This window comes from Balearica regulorum, chromosome Z (genome assembly GCF_011004875.1).
Source record: "Balearica regulorum gibbericeps isolate bBalReg1 chromosome Z, bBalReg1.pri, whole genome shotgun sequence".
NCBI lineage: Eukaryota > Metazoa > Chordata > Aves > Gruiformes > Gruidae > Balearica > Balearica regulorum.
Window position 1 is genome coordinate 17,452,065 of NC_046220.1, and position 19,622 is coordinate 17,471,686.

General features: G+C 39.1%; 1 protein-coding gene across 1 annotated transcript; it reads right to left on the reverse strand.

Annotated features, from left to right (window-relative positions):
* On the reverse strand, positions 1 to 11,584 carry GTF2H2 (general transcription factor IIH subunit 2). The gene is made up of 15 exons (XM_010303100.2): positions 11,246 to 11,584; positions 11,078 to 11,155; positions 10,323 to 10,359; positions 9,601 to 9,687; positions 8,708 to 8,758; positions 8,107 to 8,161; positions 7,171 to 7,276; positions 6,043 to 6,133; positions 5,803 to 5,890; positions 5,152 to 5,259; positions 3,889 to 3,952; positions 2,917 to 3,020; positions 1,261 to 1,363; positions 927 to 966; positions 1 to 506 (listed from the first exon to the last, which is right to left on the reverse strand). Exons 1-15 carry the CDS (start codon positions 11,299 to 11,301, stop codon positions 387 to 389), a joined length of 1,188 nt encoding a protein of 395 aa, XP_010301402.1. The 5' UTR covers positions 11,302 to 11,584; the 3' UTR covers positions 1 to 386.
* Between the last annotated feature and the right edge of the window lie 8,038 nt (positions 11,585 to 19,622).

The following is a 19,622-nucleotide window of genomic DNA, read 5'->3' on the forward strand; positions in this document are numbered from 1 at the left end:
AACTGATATATAAAATACATTTTCAGAGCTTCTTTCTTGAACAAATAACAAAACAAAGATGAATCCCCACATTATCATACAAACCAGTTTTATCACTTTTGCATTTACAAATATACATGTTACAATAACATTCTGAAAAAGCCAGAGCTTTTCAGATAAGGACAAAGAAAATAAATCAGATACAGATAATTCAGCAATATATTAACAGTAATAAAATCATTAATACATCAGGTAAAATTTAAAATTTGCTCTGAAGCCAGTGTTCATCCTTCTGTAATCACCTAGTTCCTTGTTCTGAGATGCCTCAGTGAAAGCTGTGGCTGAATAAACAAAATAGATGTATGCAAGAATGACATAGATATGTCAATTTCTGAAAAGAGATGACATCATACAGATACGAGAGCAGGGTGCTTGTGAATACAGCCAGGACAGCAGTGCAGGGAATCATGAACAAACAAATCGCATTCCACACAAAATGCATTCTGACACACTTTACATATGTAAACCTGTGTGGAAAAGACAGAAAAAGAAGTCAAATCAGAAAAAAATTATCACCATGATAGCACCACAGTAGGGAAACAGTTGTGTCATCAAGACAGCATAAATTGACTAAATACATTGCTCCAATCACAGAAACCCAACTGAATTAAAGTTTCAAATATCAAATATGTCCAAAGGGCTGAGCTTGAGTCATTGTAGATGCTTCTAAATGGCTAAGAGTGGAAGTTTATTTATGCAACTTTCTAGGAAGTCCCTTCGCACCCTTTTGTAGACTTTGCAGTCTAAAAGGCATGACAGAGAACTCTAGTTAACCATGAGATAAACTGCCATAAACATTTTTCTGGTCTTTAAAAGACTATACTGAAGGATCATCTTTACTTCTGATATCCCTCAATGCAAATTCCAGTGCAGTTCAACATACTTACATTTTGATCTTTCATTTCTCCCTGGCAGCCTTGACAATACCTAAAAGCAAAATTGTGTATTTTAACTGGAAAAAGTCAGGATCGTGTAAAATAGTATTTAAAAACCATCTCACACACATTTTATGGCAATTATTTCAGATAGTCAACTGAACACACAGAATAACTGTTAATAGGAATTACAAATATTTCTTATTGTCAGAGGTGCCGCAACCTGCCCAAAAATTCAACATTGTCACCACCAGCAAAGAAGCTGCCGCCAGCTATTCTTACTTTTGTGACAAAAAAATTGCAGGGTCTACAAGTACACTCATTATCACAAATATGATTTGCATACCGTTCCCCCTGATATTCTTCCAGGGGAACTTCCTGAAAGGCATCCAAAGGAAACAAGTGATGGTAAGACCGGGCCAGGTGAGGTGCAGACACTAACGTAAGACCTGCAAATAAAGAGAGACATCAAAATTATTACAAGAGAGGACTTACTGAAAATCTTTTCTGTATTAAACAAAGTAAAAAGAAAAAAAAATTATATTACTCAGTGGTTCAGAGTTTTTAAGTATTAAAAATCATAAAATTATTTGTTAGCTTCCATAGCCCAAACCTGTAATTATATTTGGATTTAATTCTGGAAAGAAAAACAAGAAAATTGCCCAAATTTCTAACTAAAAGGTTTAACTCAGTCTTTTTACATTTATGATGCACAGTTGTAAAGTTATTAAGTTTTTCGTCCTCAAGCTATAAACAAATGCAACTATAAAATGAGTCTTCCGATTAAATCTAAATGCACAACTACTGTTTGGCAACAATGGTTCTGCTGTTTCCCATCACCAGTGATGATCTGTCTTCCTAAGTGACCATTACATGTGATGGAGCCCTGCTTTCCTGGAGATGGCTGAACACCTGCCTGCCCATGGGAAGTGGGGAGTGAATTCCTTACTTTGCTTGGCTCGTGTGTGGCTTTTGCATTACCTGTTAAACTGTCTTTACCTCTACCCACAAGTTTTCTTACTTTAACTCTTCAGATTCTCTCCCCCACCCTACCAGGGGTGAGTAAGTGGCTGTGCAGGCCGTAGCTGCTGGCTGGGGTTAAGCCACCACAACAGTCTAGTGTTAGCTGGGGCATGGGCTGGCACTAACTTCTCTTCATTGCTCACTCACACGCAGTGTAAACTTCTGAGCTCTTGTTCTGCTGACAGCTGCAGCCATGGAGAATCTGTTGCTGACACATACGATTCCTCCAGTTACATTATTAGCTTGCTGAAACAAAACTCATGCTGATATGAAAATCTTTACATGAACCTAGGACAAGGTGATGACCCCAAACTAGAATTATTTTATCCTCTTGGCAAATACACACATCTTAATACATATCACGTTTTAGTCATATGCCTGTAGAAGCTAACAGAAGGACAGCTGTTGCTCACACAATATTAATACTATAAAAAATGCTAATCCGCCCTCTCACCCTCATTAGAGGGGAGGAGGGGAAGGCACCACTGGTTGCACAATCCATTAACATTTGCAACACTGAACGGCTTCCATTTACAACTTTCACGTGTCACTCTGCAGCTTGCCCTTGGGTTCAACTTTAAAACTTTTTGTCCGGAGGTGAGGGGGTGCTTCTGTCCTTTTACTCCAAAGCACTCTTTATCTTCATGGCCTTGCACTGAGGAGTCTGACACACTGGTGTGCCTGTTAAATCAGGATTCTTGAGGAAATGATTACCACTCATGTGTGAATCACCCTTCTTCCCCCCTTTGCTTTAGGGCTTTTAGTTTATAACATTACACTAGGGAATATGATACAGCTTTACTGTTACAGGCATAGTCCTGAAAGTCCCTTGTACAAAGCTGACAACCCGCAACATAGGAATGCAGGCTTCTTAAAGCAGAGCTGGCTTGTAATTCCTACATATAGTTGAATTTTTCTACCCTTTAACTCTCTTACCACTAACACATAATTCATCTGCTCATCTTTTCTTGCTACTCACCACAGACTTTGCATTCCACAGGAAGTTCACAGTATTTGGCTCTGCACTGGGGACAGAAATATCCACCCAGTGTAAGACCTGGCTCACTACTGTTTTCCAATTGCCTAAAGCAGAGAGAGACAATGTAATACCTAAGAGATAACACCATACTACTACATAACTACAAATACTACGCAGTTCTCACAACATAGTTTTAAAAAGTTTCAGTAGCTTCCATGCAACAGTTCCACGTGTTTGCAAGTGTCAGGAAGCAACTGATAGGGTGAAATATCAGTAACCACATTTTCCCACAGAAACAGAAAACCACCAAATTTTCCCACATAAAGGAGCCAATATTTCTTTAAAAAAATTATGAAAGATAATGGCATTAGTATTTCTACTTACACACACAAATATTCTGTATTGACTTTAAGATGCAGATTAGTACATACTCTTTCAAACAGCAGACACTGTTTCCTTCTGAAAATTCAGAGTCCCCTATCATTCCTGAAAACTATGATTCCTTTCATTGAGAAGAGCACTGCTACACTAATCAAGTGAGGCGTTTAAATAAACTTCTCTTTAAAGTCACATTAGCAAATAGATAAAAAATACTTATTCCAGATGATATCCTTCATTCTCATCATTATCTTTATAGTGATAAAAACACTTGTATCAAGAAATGCACGTAAAACTGGTAGTAGTTACTTTAATACCCTGTAGCACCCTTGAGTTCTAATCACTGCAGAACACAACTAAAAACCATTTACTACCTTCAAAAAATTTTAAATGTAAATTTTAAAAGGCATATTTAACAGAGGTAACATGGGCACATACTAGATGTGCAATAAAATATCTAGTGAGAAGTCACAAGACGTTACTATTTTTTCATGTTATTTTGCAATATTTTCACGGAAAAGCAGATTTTCTAAATATTGACTACTTATCATTGAATCCCCATCAGCTCATTGAATTCTAATCAACTCTACTTACGCCATGCTAAAAGATGGCTTTGCCTCTTGATCAGCTGCAGAAGCAATAGTATGCTGAGGAAAACCTTAAGAGAAAAACATCCCATATTACCAATTTTAAACATGCAAGTAATCTTTCAGTTTCTTACCTCAACGGAAAAGTTCAAAGATTATTCTAAACATTAAGGCGTGTATCTTTGTTTGTTTGTTATTACAGGAGAAGAGAAGTAATACACTCTTAATAGGTATCAAATTCTTCCTAAAGGTCTCTACCTACATCCACCAATGAATCCGTCATTGTATTTCCCCCCAGCTGAAAAAAAATCTTTCCACAGACTTCATATTAACTGAAGCTCACTGGAATCCCATTTTTGAAGAACACCAAAAAGAAAATTATGTGCAATGGCAGGAAAGCAGAAAAAGCACTACATTCACATCAACGATGGTTTCTAATTAAGGGCAAAATATTTTTTATATGCAGACATCAAGTATATATTCACCTTCCAAGTGCAGTATATGACAGATGAGACTACAGCACTTCATGAAGGCTGTAACAGATACCATTCTTTCTACCACTTCTTTTTTATAGCTCATGTCAAGTGGGCAGTTAATTTTTCTGACAACTGCTCAGGCTTTACCTATAAAAGGCAAATCTCTTCAGTATTTAAATCTACACATAAAAATATATACATTTTATCAGTGAAAAAGGGGGGATGAAAGTGAGAAATTAATGTTCTAAATTGTGGCACTAAGGTTCCTATTCTGGTTTAACTCCACACTTAAATTTATTGAGAAATACATCAGGAGAAAAAAAGGTACCTAATCCATTTGTTGAAAGAACACCACAACAGTGCTCCTAACACTGTGGCCAAACAGATGGCTCTTACAGGCAATTAAGCTTATAATAGTTGCCTTCTGCAGGGAAAAAAAAAAACAACAGAGGGAGAAACAAAATAGTTTCTCATCCTTCATTTCTAAGTATTACATTTACACCGATTACTGTACAAGCAGAATCATTCCACTTGATTGTTTCCAACTGCAGTTGAGTAATTTGTCATCTTTAATTCTTAACTTTATTTAAAAGGTGACTAGTTTGCCGGAATGACATCAAGAAAATTGATATCTATTTGGAAAAATAAAAGTTAAAATAAAAAACCACAATTGTGCAATGTCTTTATTATGCTTCCAACTATTCTGAAGCATAGATTTGCACAGAAGATGCAAAGAAGGAAAAATACACGATTCACACATCTTCTGCTAGGACTTTAACAAAACCATATCCTACCCATTCGAATAAGGGAGCACTCAGAACTTGAACTGGCGGGTGGAGGACTAACATGATGCATCAGCAGTTCCTTATAATGACTTTCATCTAAAATAACGTGGTATGTTCCTGTCATGAAAAAAGAAATGCTTTACTCTCAGATTATGAGCAGATAAGAAAGACAAACATATTTTCCAAATGACAGAAAACAAGTAAAGAAAATAATTTAGCTAACCCTGTTCCTAAAAACCAGTCCCATTAATGCTACTGAAAAGAATGTTTTAAAATTAGCAACACCAGAATGTTTAATTAGGTATGAAGGCCCACAGCTTTTTCTCCAACATTACACTGTAGTAATGATATTGCAAGAGTTACCACTGTAGTAATGCAACATGTTGCATTAAGTTCCACATCACATAGCTTTACATGTGGAACACTAGGTTTTAAAATATGTGTATTTCTTCTCTCTAGAGATGCAGTTACCAGCTGATAATAATTTCACTAAGTACTGTGTATTTTGTAGATTTGGGAAAACCTTACATTTTCTGCCAGCACAACAGAATATTCATCCTTAAATATCAAAATGCATTAATGAATATATGACAAGTTAGTTACTTATTTTCAATTTTAAACTTGTATTAGTAGTATAACTACTGAACTTCAAATACATACCACCAGTTTCTCGGGCCAGTACTGTACAAACTCGAACTTCAGCACTTAGGCCGATGACAGATACTCTGATCTTAACTGCTTTTAAACACTTCGAATGGAAAAACAAAGCATACTCAAATTCATATGCAGAACAGAAAACAGTAAAAAGGTTCAAAGTTTAAATGAAAATTAGTTGGCAATGACACTGCAACTGTCTGTTTTTAGTGGAATACCTTGGATGTTCAAACTTCACTTCTGTACCTTAATTAGATCATAGATGTTGGCTGGATCACATGTTGTCAGACTGCTGAAGACTACCAAAACCTCTCTGCTCGTATGTCCTGGCATGTGCCTAAAGAAGGTATACAGTTAATTTACTTCTGTACACTGGGCTACTTGTATGCTAAAGTTTTCAAAGACTTCAAGGTACTAAAGTAAGAAGACTATATGATATGAAATTCCCTACAAATTATAAAAAACTGTAGAAAGATCCTTCTCTGAGCATCAGAATTTCACCTGCCAAAAGCCAAACCTTTCCAGTATCTAAAATACAGTATTTGATTGTGTAGCTGCTGTCTGATTGTTTACTCTAATGCTTAAATTATCCCTGTACCTTATCTGTACTCTCACAGTTAAAATTCACCTTGAAACTAGTAACACTGCAGTCTTCCTGACTTCTTAAAATAAAAATCTCTAATCAGTTTATAGGTGTAAATCCGTTACTTTTAACTATTGTCTTTTAATTCTTAATGGAAAACTCTCTCCCAACTAGTCATTCAACTAATTTTTTATGACATTGACTACTAGCTTTGTTCTGTCAGTGTTTCCAGCTATAATTAGCTGTTTAAACAGTCTTCCACAAATGTTTATGCCATCCCAATACCTCACATAGCAAAAAAGTTTTTTAAAATCTATCTTACCCCAAAATTTACCTCTCAAAGTATGCCAAAACTCCCATCAGATTATTGTGATTGAATGCTGTTTCTTTTCCTGTTCTCTTATCATTAGTAACCCGTAACTCTGCCCTCTCTTCTACCTTAGCCCTCTAGTAAAAAAAATAATTAATTGCAGGGTCTTTCACCACCATATTCATAAACAACATAAAATAATTTACTTCATTTTAAAATGCTGATTTTTATAAGGAGCACACCTCTAAATAGAAGCATCTTGTGTTAGAAAATGAACTTCTGCACTACTAGCATATTTAAGTTCTTAACAGTTTGCATTGTAAGAGGAGAAAAAGCTGTCCTTTTAAAAGACTCAGGTGAATACGATGCAAGATGGTACTTACAAAAAAATACTGTCTCTGCCCCTCCAAATATTCACAATCAGCATTATACTGATTATGGAAACAAGGAAACCAAAAAAACCCTCCATGTATATACTAACTTTAAAGTCTGCATGGCCAAATTTAGGGAATTGTATAGAGATGGCTCTCCAGTGCAGTTCATATCCACTGCTTTCTTCAGGGTGGTTATGTGCTTTTTTGAGTTACCTGTAAGTGAAAAAACAATCCACCTAAACCCACAAGTTAAAATAATTGAAATATTTAAACTATATATTTAATAACACGTACCTATAGAACAACAGTTTTTAAAACTGTGACTTGTAACTCTATGTTTCTCCTTAGAAACTGACCTACCTCTTGATCAGAAAGTAGAAAAAAAAAACAACAATGTATTAAAAGAAAGACATTTACTCTACAGGGACTCAATTGCTAGAAACTTTAAGAGGTCAAAAATAATAAAATCACTGTTGTGTATCATTAAGCACTTAACATGAGTGTGAAGTGACTCACAAAGTGTTTCAGCAGAAACAGAGTTTAGTTTCCTCCGTTATCCTCAAAGTACTGTTCAAGGATTGATTGATCCTCAAATTCCTCAATAAAATTGCTCCAGTTTTACAGGCGAATAAAGAGAAAAAAAGACTTCATCTCTGAAGCCCCACAGATGGCTCGCGACAAAAGGCAGGAACCAAAGAAACCTTGCTTCTTAACATCTGGTCAGATCTCACAGAATACACAGATGTCATAAAACACAAAATTAACAAATAGGGTGAGAAATTAACTATAGGAGAAATAAAACATATTTTAGTTGCAATTTGGATAAGACTTGATCACAAGCAAACATGCAATTACAATTCTAGATCAAAACAGATCAAAATAAAGACTGATTTCTCGTAACTTCCAATACCTTCTCTTTGAAATTAAAAATATGATGTTAACACTACTTCACTTTCAGCAGTGTCATCCAGGCAGATTACATCAATGCAAGAGATTAAAATAAATCTCCAATGTTAAAAAAACGAAACAAGCTCCCTCCCTACCTGAAAGTTCTGTCATTTTTTCAGCTCTTTTACTCTTGGTTACAATTAAGCCAATCTGGAAAAGAAAAAAAAAAAAAAAAGAAAAAAAAAAAGAAAAAAAAAAGAAAAAGGCAAAATTTTTCTTAGCAAGTTTAACAATAAGTTGATTTACATTTTTCCTATATTTTGCCTAATACTTATTTATGAATCAGAATTATTTAACTCTACAGGTTTTCTTGTAAATGTAACAACAGCAGCACAACACCATGCCTCAGTTAACATACATTCCTGCATCCCCTGTTCTTTTGCCACAAGGTACAAAAATAAATCTCCTAAAATTCTAAATGCCTCAAAAACCCCAAACATATAAGCAAGTCTTCTGTGTTAGAATTTGTTTAGGAAAAAGGGAATAGATGGGTTCATATTTTCATTAGTTCAGGCAGAAACAAGAATTTCACCAGACGGATGGGGAGGAACACATCAACTGAAAACAGTTTACTAGACAGTGTTAAAACTGTCTTTTTAGTTAAAAGTTATTATTTAAAAAGGTTAGTTAAAAATTAGTTAAAACTAACTTTTTAAATAGTTTCCAGTTACTTGTTTCTTGCATGGTTATACATACCTGACTAATAGGATTTTGGTCAAAGTACTCTTCAACAAAATATTCCAATAACTGTAAAAAAAACGTTAAGACTTAAAAAATACATAAAATTTTATTCCATATGCATTAGGTAGGTGGTACTTGCAAACATCAAGTACCACTTGAAAGAAACAAAAAAGTTGGAAAAAAAAAAGGAGGGAAATGAGCCCTTCCCTTCCATTCTCCTTTCACCCTAGCACTTCCATCCTTCTCCTTCCTCCCATGTTACCACTGCCAAGTAAATTTCAGAACCTAGCCACACATTTTATTCACTTCACCTCTTAAAGTTCTAGATTACTACTGGTTCAAAAGGAGTTTTAAGATACATCGAAAAGCGCTAATCCGTATAAAATCATCAAAACCCAGCATTTCAATGCTTAGTGTTATTAGAGAAGATCATACAGTACCAAATGTACAGTTCAAGCCCTTCACAATCTGAAGCAGCAATGCAGCTCCTATCTAGCTTCCATTCAAACCAGAATTAATCAAAACGCAACTGTAGGAAAAACGAATTCTAGATGTGTCATGAAAGCATGTTTGTTCTTATATCCCTCATTACGGGTAACACTTCAGCTTAATTTCCACATACTTTTCATAATGTGTCTTTCCACAATATGTCCTTACAAAGTGTTTTCACTGCAAAGAAGTATTCATGCAAGGCAAGCTAATGTCAACACAGATTTACTATTCAAAAACACAGGAAAATTACAGACTAGCAACTAGAAACAACGGGAAAAAAAGCCGGGATGAGAGGAGAGATGAGGCTATAAAAGTAATCTAGTCACAGGAGACTGCCATTCTTTTAAATACAAAATGGAACTGGTTTACAGAGAAACTGTGGATTAATAAGAGAAAACTTTTGAGTACAGGAATACCTTCAAAGTGCAAGTAAGTCTGTTCGGTTTTAAATCTTGGTCCTCCATAGTTCTTGATCCATCAACAACCACGTAAAGGTGACGCATCTGCATTATTGCCATAAGCGACCATCACTTACAGAACAGATATTTAAATGAACTGTTCATTATCCCATTTACTTAAACATTTCCTCTCTCAAACATGGAAAATCCAGTATACTGAGCTATGGAATCAACAGCAACTGAAAAAGTAATGAGTTTTTTCCACTTTTCCTTCAAAATGAAAAAAAAAAAAGACTATCTTAAAAAACACACACTGTTCTTTTCCTCTCACACTAAGCTACAAAACATTCATAGTCTTCACCTTCATCTCTTCATGTGAACAGCTCAGCATTGTATAAAGTAATGTTGTTATTTACAACTCATTTAAACTATGCTCATTTTTCACATGAAGATAAATCAGCAGCGTAAGCATGTGTGATCTGACTGCTGTTGCAAAACATGCCCCGATACAGTGAACATGCCAAACTTCCACCTCTGAATAGTCGTGCTTCACATCCCACATTGCCAATGAACAAAGAATGTTAAAAAAAAAAAAAAAAAAAAAAAGGAGGTTTGCTGGAAAATGCAAGCTTTGGTCTCAAGCACATTAAGCCAGCAAAAGTGCATTTCAGATTAAGCATATCACCTCTATTCAAGTAGTTTTGGACTCAGGACAAACAAGAGTTAAGACATTAACATACCATTCCAAGTCGAACTTGTCCATGGTGTTCACAGAGTCTACAAAAACCACAAAAGGATTTAAGTAAGGTGCAAATGAGTGAATACTTCCTAAAACAAAAGTCCAGAACAAAGCGAATACTAGATTTCTGGCAAATATGAGGCAGTAACAAACCACAGACACTTATTTACACTGAAAAAAAAGACAATTCAATTACAAACAGATTTCACGCCTCTCAGAAAACAAACAAGACCTATTTCTTACTACAAGGTTTAATGGAACTTTAAAATTTTATCCAAATTTGAATCCTTTAACATAATCTGAAATAAAACAAATCTAGATTTTATCTAGCAATTCTTCTGACAATTTGAAACATTAATCTGGTGCCATAATACCAAAACCCAGCTTGAAGCAACATTTCTATATTAAAAAAATGTTGAAGGATTTTTTCTAAGCAGTGCAAATTGCAGTTGCTGTGCATTGCACCGTGTCTCACCAGATCAAGACCTCACTTCTTTAGCTAGCATACACCTGGGGTACCTAGCCTGTATACATTCACTCTTAAGATTAAAGATAAATTTAAAATGTCTTCTGGCACAATTAACAAGCATCACGTGAGAAGCATGCATCTGGAGCTCTGAAGGGGTAAGAACACAAAAATATATCGCAGGCATGCCAACACGCTTGTTCAACATAGACAGCCCAGTTTCAAAATGACCAAGTCCTTACAACCGACCAAATCAGTACTATCAGCAGGCTTGTGGCAACACACAATACCTTTTCCTCTTTGCCTTGAAAAGAATGTCCTCGACGGTCGCTTTCAGCGATCCGGATTCATCTTCTTTAAGAATTTCCCTAGGCAGAACAGATTGTTATTGAGCAGAAGGGAGTTTTCCCCCTCATCTTTCACCAGTAAGAAGGTGAAGAAGGAGAAGGAAAGCCTACCATGTTCTTTCGTAGCCTCCTTCCCAGCGCTTGGTCCGTTCGGGTTCGTCATCCATCTCCGCGGCTTCGCTCTGCCGCTGCGGAGCACAACGGCGGCCGGGCTCCCGACTACACCGAACGCCGCCGGCCCCAGCCGGGGAGGCGCTACTGCCGCCTGAGGGGAAGCCCCGCTACGGTGCCGCAAGGTGGGTGAAGGGGCTGCAGGAGGGACCGGCCCCAGGCGGGCTGCCGGCGACCGGGAAAGCTGAAGGGAACCAGGCTCACACTCTGCCCGGACCTGCCGTCAGGCCCAGCCGTCCCGCTGCGCCGACCCGGAAACGCCAGCGCCTCCCCCCCCCCACTTCCGCCTCGGTGCGCAGCCAACCCATCCCGGCTGCCGCCCAGGCCGCGGGGCGATCGTTCCGGGGAGAAGGCGCAGCACTCCCCGGCGGCCCGGGGCCTGACGTCCACGTGCAGGAGAGCGCGAGGCGAGACCCGGTGGCTGTCTCCGGTAATGCCAGGTCTAACTCGCCCCGCGCTTCAAAACGTTCCGAGGGCGCACTCGCCGAGCCCAGCGACACCTCCAGGCGGGACACGGATCCTCGGGGGAGGCGGGAGCGAAGCTGTCCGGCCTCTCAGTGGCTCCTGTGGACGGGAGACCCTCGGCATCTCAGACTGAGGAAGATACCTCTGCCGCTACAATTAAATACAGGACATTTTTCACAACCTCAAAATACTCCCATTAAATTATTAAAGGATGGTAGCATAGCGAAAATGCGTCGCGGATCCTTCACTAGTCTGGGCCTGGAGCCCGTGGTAAGTTTCTGTCAGGTCAAACCGGCCCTGGCTTATCTTTGTTGACAGGACCAAGGCGCTCTGGGTTTACATGGTATTTCTGTGATTAACGCAAGTACTTTCAGTAATTAACAGGAAACTCCAGAAGCCTGGAAAAAGACCATTATTTACATCTACTGCAGCACTGACTTTTAATCCGTAATTATGCTCATTATTTACGTAATGAAAATAACTGCCAATTATCCCAGTAGCAAAAGCATTGCTTTAACACTTTTCTAAAATACAGAACTTGGAATGTATTCATTGCTGCAAAATTTAGGCTATATTTTCAGTGATTTTAATGTGCTCATAGAAGCAAACTATGTTGTAGAGTAACACAAGTTTTTGCAAATGTGCAGAATAATCTCACTGTATTCAGAATTGCCCTTTTGAGGCTGGGTTCTTGTTTCACTGCAATAGCTTTCTTTGGGATTTATTTTAATAAACTATCACTACAAGGCTGTGAACAGTTAACTGGTAATTGCATTTAGAAAGTGAGTCAGAATGCTTTGTATTCCATTGAGTGAGTGCGCTAATTGTTCTGACCAAAGGAAATGCAGTTTTTCACGAAATGTTGTGTACATTCCATTTTTCAGATATCTTTAAATTTACTTTTTGTCTCTTTTGCAAGCATACAATTTATGTTTAAAGGTGGCCAGAAAGATATAAGAAGGACTGTAGTTCATATCTAGCACCTCTTGCTATTACAGATTAGAGCACAGAGGTTTTGAAATACTGATTAATGTAGTAGACCAGTGCCTGGTCAAGATACTGGGCTGGATAAGTTCTAACCATACATGCCAATGCAACTTTGAAAAAGTTTATTTTTGGTCTACAAAGTAGCACAAGTCTAGGCTAGAAGATGTTGAGGAAGTCAGTGAGGCCTTCTACAGACAGCTGAAAGTAGCCTCATGATCATAGGCCCTGGTCCTCATGGGGGACTTCAACCACTCTGATATTTGCTGGAAATGCAACACGGCCAGGCACACACAGTCCAGGAGGTTCCTGCAGACCATTGATGATAACTTTTTGACACAGGTGGTAGAGGAGCCCACAAGGAGAGGGGTGCTGCTAGACCTTGTACTAATGAACAAAGAGCACAGGTTAAGGATGTAAAGATTGGCTGCAGTGACCATGAGATGGTGGAATTGAGGATCCTGCATGGAAGGAGCAGGGCAGTAAGTACGATTACAACCCTGGACTTCAGGAGAGCCAACTGGCCTTTTCAAAGACCTGCTTGGGAGAATCGCATGGGTTAGGGCTCTAGGAGGTAAGGGGGCCCAAGAGACCTGGTCAACATTCAGGAACCACTTCCTCCAAGCTCAGGATGGGGGCATCCCAAAGAATAGGAAGTCAAGCAAAGGAGGAAGGAGACCTGCATGGATGAGCAAGGAGCTGCTGGAAAAACTGAAAGGGAAGAGGGAAGTTTACCAAATGTAGAAAAAGGGAGAGGCCACTTGGGAGGAATACAGGAATGTAATCAGAGTGTGTAGGGATGCAACAAGGAAGGCTAAGGCCCACTTGGAATTAAAACTGGCAAGGGATGACAAGGACAACAAGAAGGGCTTTTTCAAATACATCAGCAGCAAAAGGAAGACTATGGAAAATGTGGGCCTGCTGCTGAATGAGGTGGGTGCCTTGGTGACGGAGGATGCAGAGAAGGCAGAGTTACTGAATGCCTTCTTTGCTTCAGTCTTTACTACTAAGGCTGGCCCTTGGGAACCCCAGACCCTGGAGGTAGGAGAGAAAGTCTTGTGAAAGGAAGACCTTCCCTTGGTTGAGGAGGATTGGGTTAGAGAACATCTAGGCAGTCTTGACATCCACAAATCCATGGGCCTGATGAGATGCACCCACGAGTGCTCAGGGAGCTGGCAGATGTTATTTTAGGCTGCTTTCAATCATCTTTGAAAGATCATGGAGAACAGGAGAGGTGCCTGAGTACTGGAGGAAAGCCAGTGTCACTCTGGTCTTCAAAAAGGGCAAGAAGGAGGACCCAGGAAACTACAGGCCAGTCAGTGTCTGGGAAGGTGATGGAGCAACTTATTCTGGGGGTTATGAATAAGCATGTGGAGGAGAAGAAGGTTATCGGGAGTGGTCAACGTGGATTCACCAAGGGGAAATCATGCCTGGCCAATCTGATAGCCTTCTATGATGGCATGACCAGCTGGGTGGATGAAGGGAGAGCAGTGGATGTTGTATACCTTGACTTCAGCAAGGCTTTTGACACTGTCTCTCATAACATCCTTGTTAGCAAGCTTAGGAGGTGGGTTGGATGAGTGGTCAGTGAGGTGGGTAGAGAACTGGCTGAATGGCAGAGCCCAGAGGGTTGTGATAAGCAGCACAGAGCCTAGTTGGAGGCCTGTAGCTAGTGGTGTGCCCCAGGGGTCAGTGCTTGGTCCGGTCTTACTGAACATGTTCACCAATGACCTGGACGAGGGGACAGAGTGTACCCTCAGCAAGTTTGCTGACAGTACAGAACTGGGAGTAGTGGCCGACACACTGGAAGGCTGTGCTGCCATTCAGTGAGATCTGGACAGGCTGGAGAGTTGGGTGGAGAGGAACCATGTGAAATTTGATAAGGGCAAGTGTAGGGTCCTGCACCTAGGGAAGAACAACTCCAGGTACCAGTACAGGTTAGGGCTTGACCTGGTGGGAAGCAGCACTGAGGAGAAGGACTTGGGAGTGTTGGTGGACAACAAGTTCTCCATGAGCCAGCAATGTGCCCTCGTGGCCAAGAAGGCCAAAGGTATCCTGGGCTGCATTAAGAAGAGCATGGCTAGCAGATCAAGGGAGGTTATCCTCCCCCTCTACTCTGCCCTGGTGAGGCCACCTCTGGAATCTTATTCCAGTTCTGGGCTCCCTAGTTCAAGACAGACAGGGAACTACTGGAGAGAGTCCAGGGGAGGGCTCAGAGGTGATGAGGGGACTGGAGTGTCTCTCGTATGAGGAAAGGCTAAGGGAGCTGGATCTGTTTAGTCTGGAGAAGACTGACAAGAGATCTTATAAACACTTATAAATATCTAAAGGGTGGATGTCTAGAAGAAGAGGCTAGACTCTTCTCAGTGGTGCCCAGCGACAGGACAAGGGGCAATGGGCACAAACTGAAACACAGGAAGTTCCATCTGAATATGAGGAAAAACTTCACTTTGAGGGCGACCGAGCACTGGCACAGGTTGCCCAGAGAGGTTGTGGAATCTCCTCGGGAGATATTCAAAACCTGCCTGGACGCAGTCCTGTGCAACCTGCTGTAGGTGATCCTGCTTTAGCAGGGGGGCTTGGACTAGATGATCTCTAGAGATCCCTTCCAACCCCTAGAGCTCTGTGATTCTGTGTTTCTGTAATGTAGGAATTGCTTAGAGATGAGAAATTCCCGAAGCTTTTCCTTTTTACTTGCTTTTCAAAATAGGGCAACAGGCTATTTTGTTTGCATGCATAAAACTGACTAGATGCTAAAAGAAAGCATCAGGAAGAAAACCAGTCACAGTTATAGCACCGAGTAGAAATACTGGGGTTTCAGTTGGTACATAGGTCTGGGACGAGCTTTTGTTGTTCTCTCAAAGGAAGATTCTGAAGCACTCGTAATAGTGATTATCTTCATATGCAGGCAGAAAACAAGTTGTGGTTCTCACACTGAAAATGCACTGTTATTTTTATAAATGTTAATTTTATAAATGTAAAGTGATTACTTTTCACAACTACTGTAGTAAAGATTATAAAACTATGTTTAACTGTAACAGTAACTTTCTTCTCTTACCCCTTCTTTGCTATGCCCAGAAATTGACAAAAAATTCTGTGGTAATATACCAGTTGATGCCAAATGAAGCACAACATGATCCCTACATTTAGGAGTTTACAACAGCAACTAGTTTACTTTGTTAAACCTAGAAGATGATTTGTTTAAATACAAGAAAATAATTTTCAGTTGTATGGATTAACATCAGCGTGCTCGAGAAGATGACATGGCGACGAAATGTTGTCGTAAGATGGATTGGCCTTTGTGAGAATGAGGCAGCAAGGAAAAAACACGCATGCAAGGGACAGAGGGACAGATTTGTTACCAGAACTATCTTGCTAATAGAAAACCAGGATCAGAACTATGAAACATTCAAAACTACCAAGATCTGAAATCTGCTGTGAAAAAGAAAAAACTTATTTACATATAATTTACCCATGCCTATATATAATTTTTGTACATCTCCAGAACAGAATACTACACACAGTGGTAGAAAAGGAAAATTACTGTAACTACTCAGTTTTAGATTGAGGGGAAGAAACCTAGTAACATGTACAGAGTGCATATAATTTAGGAGTAGTTGGGAATAAGCAATCTTTCAGGATGAAAGAATACATCACAGACATTTTACATGTTCTGGTTATTCCACGAGGTCTTTATCTATATTTTAACAGGATTACAGTGCAGGTTCTAGAACTGTATAAATGTCTCAAATTATTTATTTTGTTATTGTAATGTTACATGATTATGTTTTGCTTCTACCTAAAACAATGCTGTGCAGTGCTGATCCATCTTATGTCACCAAGAGTTTCCATTTCATAAGCATCATGGTGAGGATTAGCTTGATAAAGCTAGAGATAGTTTTAGCCAGTTTCTCTGCAGAGCAATCATAACTTTACTGGATATGGTGGAAGTGTGCCAAGACTGTGTTTGACCTCTTGAATTACAGGAAAGTTGCTAAGCATCCGTTTCTAAGGGGTGTCACTCTGCATCCAAGACAGACAATAAACGAGGAAGAAAACTTTTCAACAGTAGTAACATTTCCTTAAATAGGCGTGGGGAAAAAACTTACCACTTCTGTATCCTTCAGCCTGTTGCATTTATCATGAGCAATTTATAAATACAGGGAAGACAGAGGAGAAATGGAGTAGCTTTCAATTAAACCATACCTGGGAAAAATCCAAGATATTTTGAAGGAAAGCAGTGAAAACTACTGAAGACTACTTGACTCTTTAAGAAGTCAAAATTTGCTTCTAGGAACAGAAATAAAGTTGTAGTTTGATCTGCTTCCATTAGATCACATGCCATCCTTTCTTAAGAAGGAAAAAAGTCCAATTTATAAAATGTTGAAATGGAAAAATAGCTCTAAGCTGACAGTTTTCATAGAAGAAGAGAGAAATAAGACTTCTTTCAGAACAGGGATATTTTTTATTGTCAAGGCCAAGAATTTCGGTGCTGGACAGGAACACAGGATATACAATCATTTTGTAGATTATGATTGTCCAAATGCTTCAAATCTCACCACAGTTTTGAGATTAAAAAACTAAATACTGGATAGTTTATTCGATGATTTCAAATCAATTAGTTTTTTCATTGTCATGAGTATTTTTAGTTGATAAGTTGTCACAAAAGCTAGTGCACCCTACTGTGTGATACAAAGTTTTTTGTTGTATGTGTTAGGCGCTGCTTTATCTGCCCTGCAAAAATGTACAGATTAGTAAAGAGTATGCAGATGTTGTCACAGTTATCTTCAGCAAGGATATCTAGCCATTTATCAAGACCAAAAAAAAAGCCCTTTTATTGATTTATTCAAGTCTAGTTTGAAAACCATTATATTCCTGGAAACTGTACATCTCTTGCACATTTGCCTTTGTTAATCTGTGAAGCCAGGTGGGCATTTTCTAAGAGGAAGACTGAAGGATAAGTTCTTGTTACACTCAGTGTTCCTGGGACTGGCTGTAATTGAAAGTGGATGCTGTGTGCCCATTGAGGTAGAGCATTATTACTTGGTAAGTTTCAAATGTTTACTGCTTTCTGCAAAACCCCAGTCACACCAGCCCACATAGCAGACTGTTTACACATACATGCAACAATGTAGATTCACAGAGGGGAGTGAGAGACTGCATAGAGAGACCTAGGTGATAATCATATAATAACTTTAGTTTTGTCTGAAACATACCTTCTTTAAAGATATCAAGAGACAACTTTCCCTCATAGTTCTGATTGTAACTAATTATTACTCAATTTTCTCCTCATTTCTGTCTTGCATTTGACTGGCTTGAACTTCCAGCCATTAATTCTTATTTCATTAATCTGAATTTGTCCAAGACATAGAAATGTTTCTTAGACTAGTATTTTTTTGCTTTGGCACATTGAGAGCACTGTTGACGAGTCTGTTTTCAGTCCTCCATTGATGGGTTAGAGCAAACCCAGCTCACCAATTGTATGCACTGGAAGCGAGTGCCTGATTAGCAGTGTTGAGGTCTGTGAGAGATCCAGGACTGAGCAAGTAATTTACTGTGATGGTTGCAGTGCGTTTCCTCGCTCAACTTCCTAAGCTGTGAAGGTAAATGCCTTCTCCTGGAGCTCCATGCTCAGCATACTCCACTGCCATGCACTGCACTAATCCCATTTCAACCTCAAAAGGCTGGCAGAAGGGAGTATTCCTACCTATCTTGTCTCTCTAGCTTTTGGAAAATCCCCGCAGCCACACCTGTGGCACTTTGCTGGGAAAGATGGAGCAATCCACACACATTGCTTGGTATATTTCCTTGTTCCAGCCACAGGCATGGTGTTCCCCTTCTCCAACCATTTGTTGGAAACTTTGCAGGAAAGGAGAAGCAGGATAGTTCTGCAGAGGCTACACAGGCACTGTCTGAGGGGCCAAGAGCCAGTTTTTCAGATGCTGAAACTCAGACCACTGTCAAAGGGAGCCTGGACCTGGGTCTCAGCGTCCTATGGAAGGAAGGGTTATCAAGGGTGCAGACTGTGGATCTTCCAAAGAAAACATCAAAGTCAGCTTCTTTTTAGCACTTTATAAATATCAGTTGATCCTTAAATTTGGATTAATCTTCTCCTGGTACTGATGCAATGCCCAGAACTCCCACTAAGAAAAAATGAGAAACCTGAGTGTACAGCAAGGTCATTTAGGCTGCAGGGATTTGGACAAGGACCTCTTTTACAAAGAAAAGTTTAACAAGAATACAGCACAATAGGTATAAAACACTTGCCCCAGCTCCTTTATAAGGTAGAGAGGTTTCTTCTTCTTTGAAAAGAACAGAAAACTGAACCAGAGGGTACCTGAAAAGAGAGAGAAAGCAGGGGATAGCACTGACAATCATCTGATTTCAGACTGATGAAAATACTGAGACACCTTCCAAGTAGATGAGACTGAAGGCTTTCAAATGAAGAGGTGCCAAGTCTTCAGATTCTCTCAGTGTTCCCATGGTGCCTTATGTTTTTTACTTCATCTACTAAAATCTTGGAATTAAGTGGCTGATAAAATTGGAATGTGAACTTTATAAATATGAAGGTGGTTTGTAGCCATTAAGATTGCAGTGTGAATGATAAGGGCTCAAAAAGCAGAAGGGATATAACTGCCAGACCATGCTATATTAATGCATTTCCAATACTGAAGAACAGAGATAGTACTATCATCACTGTTCTAAACTGCAAATGGCTTTCCTGATATCTTGCCTTTAAATTAAGGCAAAAGTGGAAAACTGTCTTTTAAAGAAAAAATGCTAACAAAAATTTGAAACAATCTTAATCATAGCACCTTTTTCTAACAAAAATGCCTTTATAAGCAATGGAATAACATGTCTACACTGG